Source organism: Carlito syrichta, unplaced genomic scaffold, assembly GCF_000164805.1.
Source record: "Carlito syrichta isolate Samal-C Ts95f unplaced genomic scaffold, Tarsius_syrichta-2.0.1 Scaffold107891, whole genome shotgun sequence".
In the NCBI taxonomy this organism is placed as follows: Eukaryota; Metazoa; Chordata; class Mammalia; order Primates; family Tarsiidae; genus Carlito; species Carlito syrichta.
In genome coordinates, this window is record NW_007051987.1 from 33,996 (window position 1) to 45,335 (window position 11,340).

General features: G+C 49.4%; 1 protein-coding gene across 1 annotated transcript in view; it reads left to right on the top strand.

The window, feature by feature from the left end:
• The first annotated feature begins 1,897 nt into the window (after positions 1 to 1,897).
• Positions 1,898 to 11,340, top strand: part of FAT2 (FAT atypical cadherin 2) — a 66,978-nt gene continuing 57,535 nt past the window's right edge. The window contains exons 1-2 of the mRNA XM_008067814.1: positions 1,898 to 5,156; positions 7,493 to 7,807. Of these exons, the coding sequence (XP_008066005.1) occupies positions 1,898 to 5,156; positions 7,493 to 7,807 (3,574 nt within the window). The remainder of the gene's footprint in view (positions 5,157 to 7,492; positions 7,808 to 11,340) is intronic.

The window sequence follows — 11,340 nt, forward strand, 5'->3', positions numbered from 1 at the left end:
CCCACCCCCAGCCCCATCTTTGACCCCGATGAGTCTCGCATTTTGATCCAAGCTGGAGTTCAGGACTGGACTCCATGGGAAACAGCAAGGGAAACAACAGGGCAGCAGCAGTTCCCAGAGGGGCAAAGAATTCATTCATGGGTAGTTCAGTGAGAATTCATTTTGTTGTCGTTGGGGTCTGGGGTTTCACTCTGTTGTCCAGGCTGGAGTGCAATGGCATGATCATGGCTTACTACAGCCTTGACCTCCTGGGCTTAGGTGATCCTGCCACTTCAGCCTCCCAAGTAGCTGGGTCTACAGGTGTGTGCCACCACACCTGGTTAATTTTTTTTATTTTTTGCAGAGACGGGGTCTCACTATGTGGCCCAGACTGCCCTCAGATTCCTGAGCTCAGGTAATCCTCCCACCTCGGCCTTCCAAAGGGCTGGGATTACAGGTGTGAACCACCATGCCAGGCCCTTGGGGACTTACCTGGCCATCTACTGTGTGACTTGGGGGCAAGGCTGATTCCCGCTTTGGGGCACTATTTCCCCATCTATGCAAGAAGAGCGAGAACAGAGCTCCATTCTCTCTAGTGTCTGTTTCAGCTCTGCCATCCTGGGAGCCCAGGAGTTTCCAGGGTCCGGGGTTATACAATGAGTCAAAACCAGACCCTGCATAGGGACGTGTGGTGGGACTGGTGTAGGCAGGACTGGGCCAGGGAAGCCGCCCTGGCCTGTGACCCAGGAGTTCCCAGCAGCCATAAGGCCCTGGCAGCACCCTCCCTTCCATGAACCTTAGTTTCCTATTATTAATAGTGGCTAATATGAACTTAAAACTCACAATAAACCAGACACTCTGCCTTCCTTATTTCACTTAATTTTCACAACAATCTTATGAAATAGATCATATTCTTATTCTTATTTTACAGAAGGGGAAAGTGAGCCTCGCAGAGGTTAGATAAATGGCCCAGAAAGCCACCCACCTAGAGAGCAGTGAAGACAGGCCTGAGGGCCAGGCGACCCGATGTCAGCCTGTGATCTTGGTCACTTTGCTTTCCTGTAGCCCCTGCATGTGCAGAAGCAGCTCTGAGTGGCTGGGGCTCAGCCCTGGCGGAGAGGCCTTTTGGGAAGGACAGAGGGAGGAGGGACTTGGAGCCAGATGGCTAAACTGGGCTCCCGGCTAGGAGCTGAGACTATTTCACCATCACCGGGAGTCACAGAAAGTTTCTGGAAAAAGGGTAAGAGTTCAGGACTGTGTTCTAGCTGCCATGTACCCTTGGAGACCATCTTGAACTAGTCTGTTGTTCTTCAACCACGAGGTCTCTCAACCTCGGCACACTTGACGTTGGGGACGGATGAGTCTGTTGTGGGCAATTGTCCTGGGCATCGTAGGATGTTTAGCAGCATGGCAGACTCTACTTGCTAGATGCCAGTGGCACCAACCCACCCCCCAAGCCGGGACAGCCACAGATATCTTCAGACATTGCCAAATATCCCCCAAGAGTCAAATCATCTTCAGTTAAGAACCATAGCATGGCTGGGCGTGGTGGCTCACGCCTATAATCCCAGCACTTTGGGAGGCTGAGGTGAGAGGATTGCCTGAGATCACGGGTTGGAGACCAGCCTGGGCAACTTGGCGAGAACTCATCTTTACAATAAATAAAAAAATTTGCTGGGCGTGGTGGTACGTGCCCGTAGTTCCAGCTACTTGGAAGGCTGAGGCGGAAGGATTGCCTGAGCCCAGCAGATGGAGGATGCAGTGGCCGTGAGCGTGCCACTGCCCTCCAGCCTGGGCGACGGAGTGAGATTCCAACTCACAAAAAATAAAGAGCCACAGCAGTGGGAACTATTTATTTCCTAACTTGTCTGCACCTTTCTTTTTTTTTTTTGCCCAGGGTCTCAGGAGTTTTTCCACCATGACTGTTGCTATGCTAGCTTTTGCTGCTGTCTTGCTCCAAGGTGCGACTTGTGAGGAGCCCGCAGAAGAGACCATCCCCTCCTCTGCTTGGCGCTTCACACACTCCCATTACAATGCCACCATCTATGAAAACTCCGCCCCCAAGACCTACGTGGAGAGCGCCGAGAAGATGGGCATCTACCTCGCAGAGCCCCAGTGGGCTGCGAGGTACCGGATCATCTCCGGGGATGTGGCCAACGTGTTTAAGGCCGAGGAGCACGTGGTGGGCAACTTCTGCTTCCTGAGAATAAGGACCAAGAACAGCAACACGGCTCTCCTGAACAGGGAGGTGCAAGACAGCTACACTCTCATCGTCCAGGCCACAGAGAAGACCTCAGAGCTGGAGGCTCTGACCCGCGTGGTGGTCCACATCCTGGACCAGAACGACCTGAAGCCACTCTTCTCCCCTCCCTCCTACAGAGTCACCATCTCTGGGGACATGCCCCTCAAGAGCCCCATCTGCAAGGTGACTGCCACAGATGCCGACCTGGGCCAGAACGCGGAGTTCTATTATGCTTTAAACACGCGGTCCGAGATGTTTGCCATCCATCCCACCAGCGGCGTGGTCACCGTGGCGGGCAAGCTCAATGTCACCTGGCGGGGGAAGTACGAGCTCCAGGTGCTAGCCGTGGACCGCATGCGGAAGATCTCCGAGGGCAATGGGTTTGGCAACTTAGCTGCACTCGTCATCCACGTGGAGCCCGCCCCCAGGAAGCCCCCGGTCATCACCTCAGTGGTGGTGACTCTGCCAGACAGCAACGACAGTACCACTTATGCCACTGTCGTGGTCGATGCTAGCAGCTCAGGAACTGAAGTGGACTCGGTGGAAGTTGTTGGTGGTGACCCTGGAAAGCACTTCAAAGCCATCAAGTCCTATGCCCGGAGCAGTGAGTTCAGCTTGGTGTCTGTCAAAGACATCAACTGGATGGAGTATCCACATGGGTTCAACCTCAGTCTCCAGGCCAGGAGTGGGCATGGCTCTTCTTTCTACTCACAGATCAGGGGCTTTCACCTACCCGCTTCCAAACTGGCTTCCCTCAGATTCGAGAAGGCTGTTTACAGGGTGCAGCTGAGTGAGTTTTCCCCTCCCGGCAGCCGCGTGGTGATGGTGGGAGTCACGCCAGCCATCCCCAACCTGCAGTATGTTCTAAAGCCATCCTCAGAGAGTGCGGGGTTTAAGCTTAATGCCCACAGTGGGTTGATCACCACCACCAAGCTCATGGACTTCCATGACAGAGCCCGTTATGAGCTGCACGTCAGGACTTCTCTGGGCCTGGTCTCTACCATAGTGGTCATTGACATCGTAGACTGTAACAACCATGCCCCTACCTTCAACATGTCTTCTTATGATGGCACCTTGGATGAGAACATCCCTCCGGGCACCAGTGTACTGGCTGTGACTGCCACTGACCGAGATCATGGGGAGAACGGATATGTCACCTATTCCATTGCTGGGCCCAAAACATTGCCATTTTCCATCGACCCTTACCTGGGCATTATCTCTACCTCCAAACCCTTGGACTATGAGCTCATGAAAAGAATCTATACCTTCCGGGTACGAGCATCCGACTGGGGATCCCCTTTTCGCCGGGAGAAGGAAGTGTCCGTTTCTCTTCAGCTCAAGAACTTGAATGACAACCAACCTATGTTTGAGGAAGTCAACTGCACTGGATCTCTCCACCAAGACTGGCCAGTGGGGACATCTGTCACGACCGTGTCCGCCATAGACGTGGATGAGCTTCAGAACCTAAGATACGAGATTGTGTCAGGCAATGAACTAGACTATTTCGATCTAAATCACTTCTCCGGAGTGATATCCCTCAGACGCTCTTTTATGAATCTTAGTGCCGGTCAACCCACCAGTTATTCCCTGAAAATCACAGCCTCGGATGGCAAGCACTACGCCTCACCCACAACTCTGAATATCACTGTGGTGAAGGACCCTCGTTTGGAAGTTCCTGTAACATGTGACAAAACCGGGGTGTTGACACAGTTCACAAAGACCATCCTTCACTCCCTCGGGCTGCAGAGCCAGGAGTCCAGCGATGAGGAGTTCACTTCTCTAAGCATGTATCAGATTAATCATCACACCCCCCAGTTTGAGGACCACTTCCCTCAGTCCATTGACGTCCTGGAGCGGGTTCCTGTCAACACCCCCTTGGCCCGCCTAGCAGCCACTGACTCTGACACTGGCTTTAATGGCAAGCTGGTCTACGTGGTCGCAGACGGCAACGAGGAGGGTCGCTTTGACATAGACCTGGAAACAGGGATGCTCAAGGTAGCGGCCCCCTTAGACTATGAAGCCACCAATTTCTACATACTCAACGTAACAGTGTATGACCTGGGCACCCCCCAGAAGTCCTCCTGGAAGCTTTTGACGGTGAACGTGAAGGACTGGAATGACAACGCACCCAGGTTTCCTCCTGGTGGGTATCACCTAACCATCTCAGAGGATACAGAAGTTGGGACCACAGTTGCGGAGCTGAAAACAAGAGACGCTGACTCAGAGGACAACGGGAGAGTTCGCTACACCCTGCTAAGCCCCACAGAGACGTTCTCCCTGCACCCACTCACTGGGGAACTGGTCGTCACAGGACACCTGGACCGGGAGTCGGAACCTCGATATGTACTCAAGATGGAGGCCAGGGATCAGCCCAAGAAGGGCCACCAGCTCTTTTCTGTCACTGACCTGATCATCATGTTGGAAGATGTCAATGACAATGCTCCCCAGTGTATCACAGAGCTCAGCAGGCTGAAGGTCCCAGAGGACCTGCCCCCAGGAACGATCTTGACCTTTCTGGATGCCTCTGATCCTGACCTGGGCCCTGGAGGGGAAGTGCGATACGTCCTGTTGGACGACGTCCATGGGACCTTCCGGGTGGACCTGGTGACCGGGGCGCTCAGTCTGGAGAGGGAACTGGACTTTGAGACACGGGCCGGGTACAATCTGAGCTTATGGGTCAGTGACAGTGGGAGGCCCCTGGCCCGTAGGACCCTCTGCCACGTGGAGGTGACAGTCCTGGATGTGAATGAGAACCTCCACCCTCCCCGCTTTTCCTCCTTCGTGCACCAGGGCCAGGTGCAGGAGAACAGCCCCCCAGGAACTCAAGTGATGGGTGTGGCTGCCCAGGACGACGACAGCGGCTTGGATGGGGAGTTCCACTACTTCCTGCGGGCTGGTACTGGGCTTGCCGCTTTCAGCATCAACCAAGATACAGGTACTGGGATGGGACCGGGTGCTAGGGCCTGTGGGAAGGAGGGTTGAAGGGGAAAGAAGTCAAGCTGCAGGCTGAGATGGAAGACAAGAGGTGTTTTCCTTCCTCTCCCTGTTATTTCTCATTTATTTTTACTGGCAATATATATGTGCACATATATGTACATATGTGTGTGTGTGTATATACACATACATATACACACACACATATCTACATGCACACATATTACATATTCTGTTTAAAGAAGTAATACATCTGGTTATATAGTTTTAATATACAATTTTAAAAAGGAGCCAGACGCGATGGTTCACGCCTGTAATCCCAGCACTTTGGGAGGCAGAGGTGAGAAGATTGCTTGAGCCCACTTGTTTGAGACCAGCCTGGGAAACTTAGCAAGACCTCATCTCTACAATAAATCAAAAAATTAGCCCAGTGTGGTGGTGTGCACCTGTCGTTCCAGCTACTTGGAAGACTGAGGCAGAAAATTTAAAAAGGAATATCCCTCTGTGTCCCATCTCCCCAGATATAATCTTTATTAACAATTTAGTCTATAATCTTCTACATTGCTTTTTTTGTATCTGATATATTATCATTGTTCATTTTATTATTATGAATATATAATATAGGAAGCTACTTCTGAAACTTACTTTTTTAATATGATGTAACAGCAGGCCCTCTTATTTGTCAGTACAGATACATCTTTTGCTTTCTTTTTTTTTTTTTTGAGTCGGAGTCTCACTCTGTCACCCAGGCTAGAGTGCAGTGGCGCGTTCACAGCCACCGCACCCTCAATCTGCTGGACTCAGGTGATCCTTCCACGTCAGCCTTCCAAGTAGCTGAAACTGCAGACGTGCACCACCATGCCCAGCTAATTTTTGGATTTATTGTAGACACGAGGTATCGCAATATTGCCCAGGCTGCTCTCAAACCTGTGGGCTCAGGCAATCCTCTTTCCTCTGCCTCCCAAAGTGCTGAATTTACAGGCATGAGTCATCGCGTCCAGCTTTTCTTCCTTTTATTGCCTATATCTTATTCTGTCTTAAAGGTATAACATTCTTGCTTATATAATTTTACTCATATGAATGAGTCGCTACAGGAAAACCTCGTAAAAATGAAGTTTCTGCGCCTAAGGATAATGTGCATTTTCAATGTTATTATTAGTCCAAATTGCTTTCCAAAAAGATGACAGCAGCTTATTCCTTCTTTTTAAGCTTTATAGAAAATAAGTGCAGTTTGGCTAACACATACTGAGTACCCCTACTTGTAAGGTCCTCAGGCTTTAAGTGAAGAAAGGCAGATCGTTGCCTTTGAGGAGTTTACAATCTGGCGGGTGACTTATTTCCACCAAAACCAAGTTATAATAACTTGTTCTCAGAGTTGGCTTTCAATCTTTGTTAAACAATTCCATTCACTGAAAGAAAACAGCTTAATCTAATTAAACCCACAGATGCCCAGATTAATCTAATTAATCTGTTTAATTAGAAAAGGCATCAGATGGCGCGTCCATTTCAGACCCAGTTCTTCCACATACTTGCTACATGATCTTAGTCAAGCCATGCTCCCTTTCTGAGTCTCAGTTTCCCTCTCACAGGGCCCTGCCAGTACAGTGGGCTCCACAAGCACGTAGGGTGCAAGCTTTCTTTGCTCACTCTTAGATCTTCAGCTTCCAGAACAGTGACGGCCATAGGAGGCAATCTGTGAAGTGAGATAACTAAAGACAGAAGCGCAGCCCCTAAAATCATGAAAACGATAGAGAAGGAACAGCAATGTATTCAATAATTCTCAACCCTTAAAAGGATTGTCTGCCAGGACTTAGCGTGTGAGGCTAAGGACAGCAATGAGACTCTGTCTTATAGATTGTCACTTGGAGAATATGAATTAAATCAATGGAGCTTGCATTGAAATGGTTGAGGAAAAGAAGATCAGCCACCACTGCCTTCTGGAAACCCTAAGTATGCCCATATGCCAGAAGCATGGGCCCATTTTAGCAGAGAAAGGTTCTGAGAGGTTCTGGAATAAGGATATTAATTCCCCTGTGTTCAAGCCTGCATCTCTGACATTATATTGGTAACAATTTCTTCTTTCATGGAATTAATTAATGCCTTTCCACAGTATAGTTTGGGGATGTTGGCTAGGGAGATTTCTTTTTTTTTAATTTTTTTGATTTATTTTTGAGATGAGGTCTTGAGAAGTTGCCGAGGCTGGTCTCGAACCTGTGGGCTCGGGCAATCCCCTCACCTCGGCCTCCCAAAGTGCTAGGATTCTAGGTGTGACTAGGGTGATTTCTAAAGCCATGTTGGGCACTAAGGTGTTTTTCATTTGGTGATTCATGTGTCCAGGAATGATTCAGACTCTGGCGACCCTGGACCGAGAATTTGCATCCTGCTACTGGTTGACGGTACTGGCAGTGGACAGGGGTTCCGTGCCCCTCTCATCAGTGACTGAAGTCTACATTGAGGTTACTGATGTCAATGACAACCCACCCCAGATGTCCAGAGCTGTGTTCTACCCCTCCATCCTGGAGGACGCGCCCGTGGGTAGCTCCGTGCTTCAGCTGGATGCCTGGGACCCAGACTCCAGCTCCCAAGGAAAGCTGACCTTCAACATCACCAGTGGGAACCACATGGGATTCTTTATCATCCACCCTGATACAGGTAAGGACCTGGAAAGTAGGTGAGCAGGAACCTCTGCAATGGCGGTTCTCTAAGTGTGGTCCCCGACCAGTGACTTCAGCGTCACCTGTGACTTGTTGGAAATTCAGATTCTCAGGTCCCATCATAGAGCCACTGAATTAGGATTCTGAGGTTGGGTCCAGGAATCTGTGTTTTTACAAGATACACAGGGGATTCTGATGTGTGCTGAAGCTTGAGAACATGGGTCCTCAAAGCCCATCTCCATGGAAACATGAGAAGACTCTGTCGTCAGTTTTCTTTCCTTGGGGCCCCGAGAAGGTAGGCAGGTTGACCGCAGGTCAGGCTGGGACTATTACAACCCTCCGTGGGCTTCCAAACAGACTCCTCCCCTGAATCACAAGCCACAGGTTGAATCCTTTAATCCTAGTTCCAAACGTAGCTCAACTCTGCCAGAGCAGCGGTTGTAGGAACCCACTTACTTTGAGTCAACTAGGACCTGCCCAAGGCCTCTGGGGAAAGAGCAGTGAGTGGTTTAGAGAAATCCAGAGGTCACTGGCTGGCAGCAGTGAGCCTAAGGGGTTTTGTTTGACAGGCATAAGCTTTAAACAATGACTTCTCAAGTTGTAGCCAACACTTAAAATTAGGAAATTCTCAGCCAGCTGAGGTGGCTTATGCCTATTATCCCATCACTTTGGGAGGTGGGAGGGTCCCTTGAGCTCAGGAGTTCCAGGCTGCAGTGAACTATGATCTACAATGAGCCACTGCACTCCAGCCTGGGCAACACAGCAAGACTAAAATAAAATAAAATGAAATTAGGAAATTCCCTTAAACATTCAGATTTTTGACTCTTCTTAAAAATGGGAAGATTTGGCGATCCTGTCTTCACACTCCCCACAGTGGGGCAGAGGCAACAATCGTTCCTTTTGTAATCCAGGCACCTGTCCTCTGGACCTGCTGCTGGCCAAGCCCTCTGTACCCTCCTCTGTACCATCTGCCGGGCTCCTGTGGGCGCTGGGGTTTGAGAGTCGCTTCTCACTAGTGCAGACTCATCTCAAAGGCTACACCTTCCCCTGGGGGAGAAGAGTGTAATCAACAACCCTATTGTAGTGAAGGTTGACATTTTCCCCTTGAACCCAGCATCCTAGTCTCCATCTCCAACAATTTACTCTTGTCCCATGAAAGGGTAAACTGAGGTGAGGTGGGCTGGTGCCGGTACAGCAAGAATAATACAAGATTGCAGCCAAGTAAGAAGTAGAGGGAAGTAAAGTTTATTATTTGCCTTTCACAGATTGACAAGGGGGCTGACACTCAGAGAAAAGTGTAGCATCAAAGGGCCAAGAACTGGGTATATTTAAGGGCCTTTGGGGTAAAAGGGTTTTGGGCCCAGAGGGGTCTGGGCCAAAAGGAATGTCCTGGGTTGGGGATCTTCGATGTCGATGTCGATTGTAGCCTTAGATCTTGACACTCCAGACATTAGCATCTCATGGCCCTCATTGGTGAGCTAGATGAAAGGAAACAAGGGGAGGGGTTTTTCCTGCAAGAGACCTGTCAGACATTTGCAATCCATGAACTCCTTAGCAAAAAGTGGATCTTTTATCATTTCTATGGCTTCAGGCAGCTAAGGGGCTTAAAAGTTTCTTAGAGATTATTATGCTAAGCCATGAAATGAAAGGTTAGGTTGTCCTTGTCTTGCATCTGATGGAGATTTGAAGAGGGGGTGGGTTAGGCTGCCAGCTTGGCCTGCAGTAAAATGTCTGAACGCTTCCTAAAACCTGCCTATTGGAAATTTATCTGTCTACATTTAACCTGTGCTAGATTCAAAGCGTGTCATTCTATGCAAAAATGGTTATGCGGAGGCAAAATGTGGACTAAGTTCATTCTAAGTTTCTTGGGGTTCCTCCTTTCATCCTGGAAGGACAGAACCTGGTGAGTCTGAGGAAGGAAGCGTCCTGGCAGGAGTCCCTGATCCTTAAGACAAAAGAGAACCAGGAGGAGGCATGACCCAGAGGCCTGGCACAGACAGCATTGGGGATACAAGTGCCTATCTGCCCAGTGACTGGTGTTGGGAACCTTTCCTATTAACCTTTGACCTCAGGGAGTAGATTAGTCCTTCTCAAAGAAAGAGACTTTTCTCCTAGAAAACTGACCCAAGCTGGTTCTCTGCCTGGGCCTCCCTCCCTCTTCAGAAGAGGAAAGAGATCTCTCACCTAAGACATTAACTTCTCAACTTCTTCCAAAGCCTTGTTCTGTTTACAATCAACAGTTCCCTGACAGCAGGTCTGGCAAAATGCATCAGAGGACAGAGATGTTCTCAGTCTTCCTGCAGTTGAGGAGAATAAATCTTTATTAGCATAAACATGTTTTGTGGGCTTTGTTTTTTTGTTTTTTTTGTTTTTGTCAGTCTCACTCTGTCTCCCAGGCTAGAGTGCTGTGGCATGCTCACAGCTCAGGGCCTCCGCAACCTCAACCTATTGGGCTCAGGTGACCCTTCTACCTCAGCCTTCCAAGTAGCGAGAACTACAGGTGTGCACCACCACACCCAGCTAATTTTTTTTTTTTTTTTTTAATTTATTGTAGAGACAAAGTATCATCAAGTTGTCCAGGCTGGTCTCGAACCCCTGGGCTCAGGCAATCCTCTCACCTTTGCCTCCCAAAGTGCTGGGATTACAGGTGTGAGTCACTGCACCCAACTTGTGGGCTTTTTTTATTTTTTAGCAGACTTAAAAAAAAAAAAAGAGACAGGATCTCTCTCTGTTGCCCAGACAGATGTGCAGTGGTATGATCATAGCTCACTGGAGTCTCAAACTCCTGGGTTCAAATGATCCTCTCTTCTTGACCTCCTGAGTAGCTGGGACACTAGCATGTACCATCATGCCTGGCAAATTTTTACAGTTTTTGTAGAGATGGGGTATTAGTATGTTACCCAGGCCAATCTCAAACTCCTGGGCTCAAGTGATCCTCCTGCATCGGCCTCCCAAAGCACTGGGACTTCAGGTGTGAGCCACCACATCCAGCCACATGAATATTTTGTTTTGTTTTTGTTTTTTTGAGTCACAGTCTCACTCTGTCACCTAGGCTGGAGCGCAGTTGCACACTCATAGCCACTGCAACCTCAACCTGCAGGGCTAGGTGATCCTTCCACCTCAGCTTTCCAAGTAGCTAGAACTACAAGCATGCGCCACCACACCTGACTAATTTTTCGATTTATTGTAGTAACGAGGTCTTGCCAAGTTGCCCAGGCTGGTCTTGAACTCCTGAGCTCAGACAATCCTCTCACCTCCATCTCCCAAAGTGCTGGGATTACAGGCGTGAGCCACCACACCCGGCTCACATGAACATTTTATTATTATTTTTTGAGTTGGAGTCACTCTGTTGCCCAGGCTGGAGTACAGCGGCATGCTCACTGCCACTGTAGCCTTGACCTCCTGGACTCAGGTAATCCTTCCACCTCAGCAGTAGCTGGAACTACTGGCACATGCCACCACACCTGGCTAATTTTTTGATTTATTGTGGAGATGAGGTCTCGCCAAGTTGCCCAGGCTGGTCTTGAACCC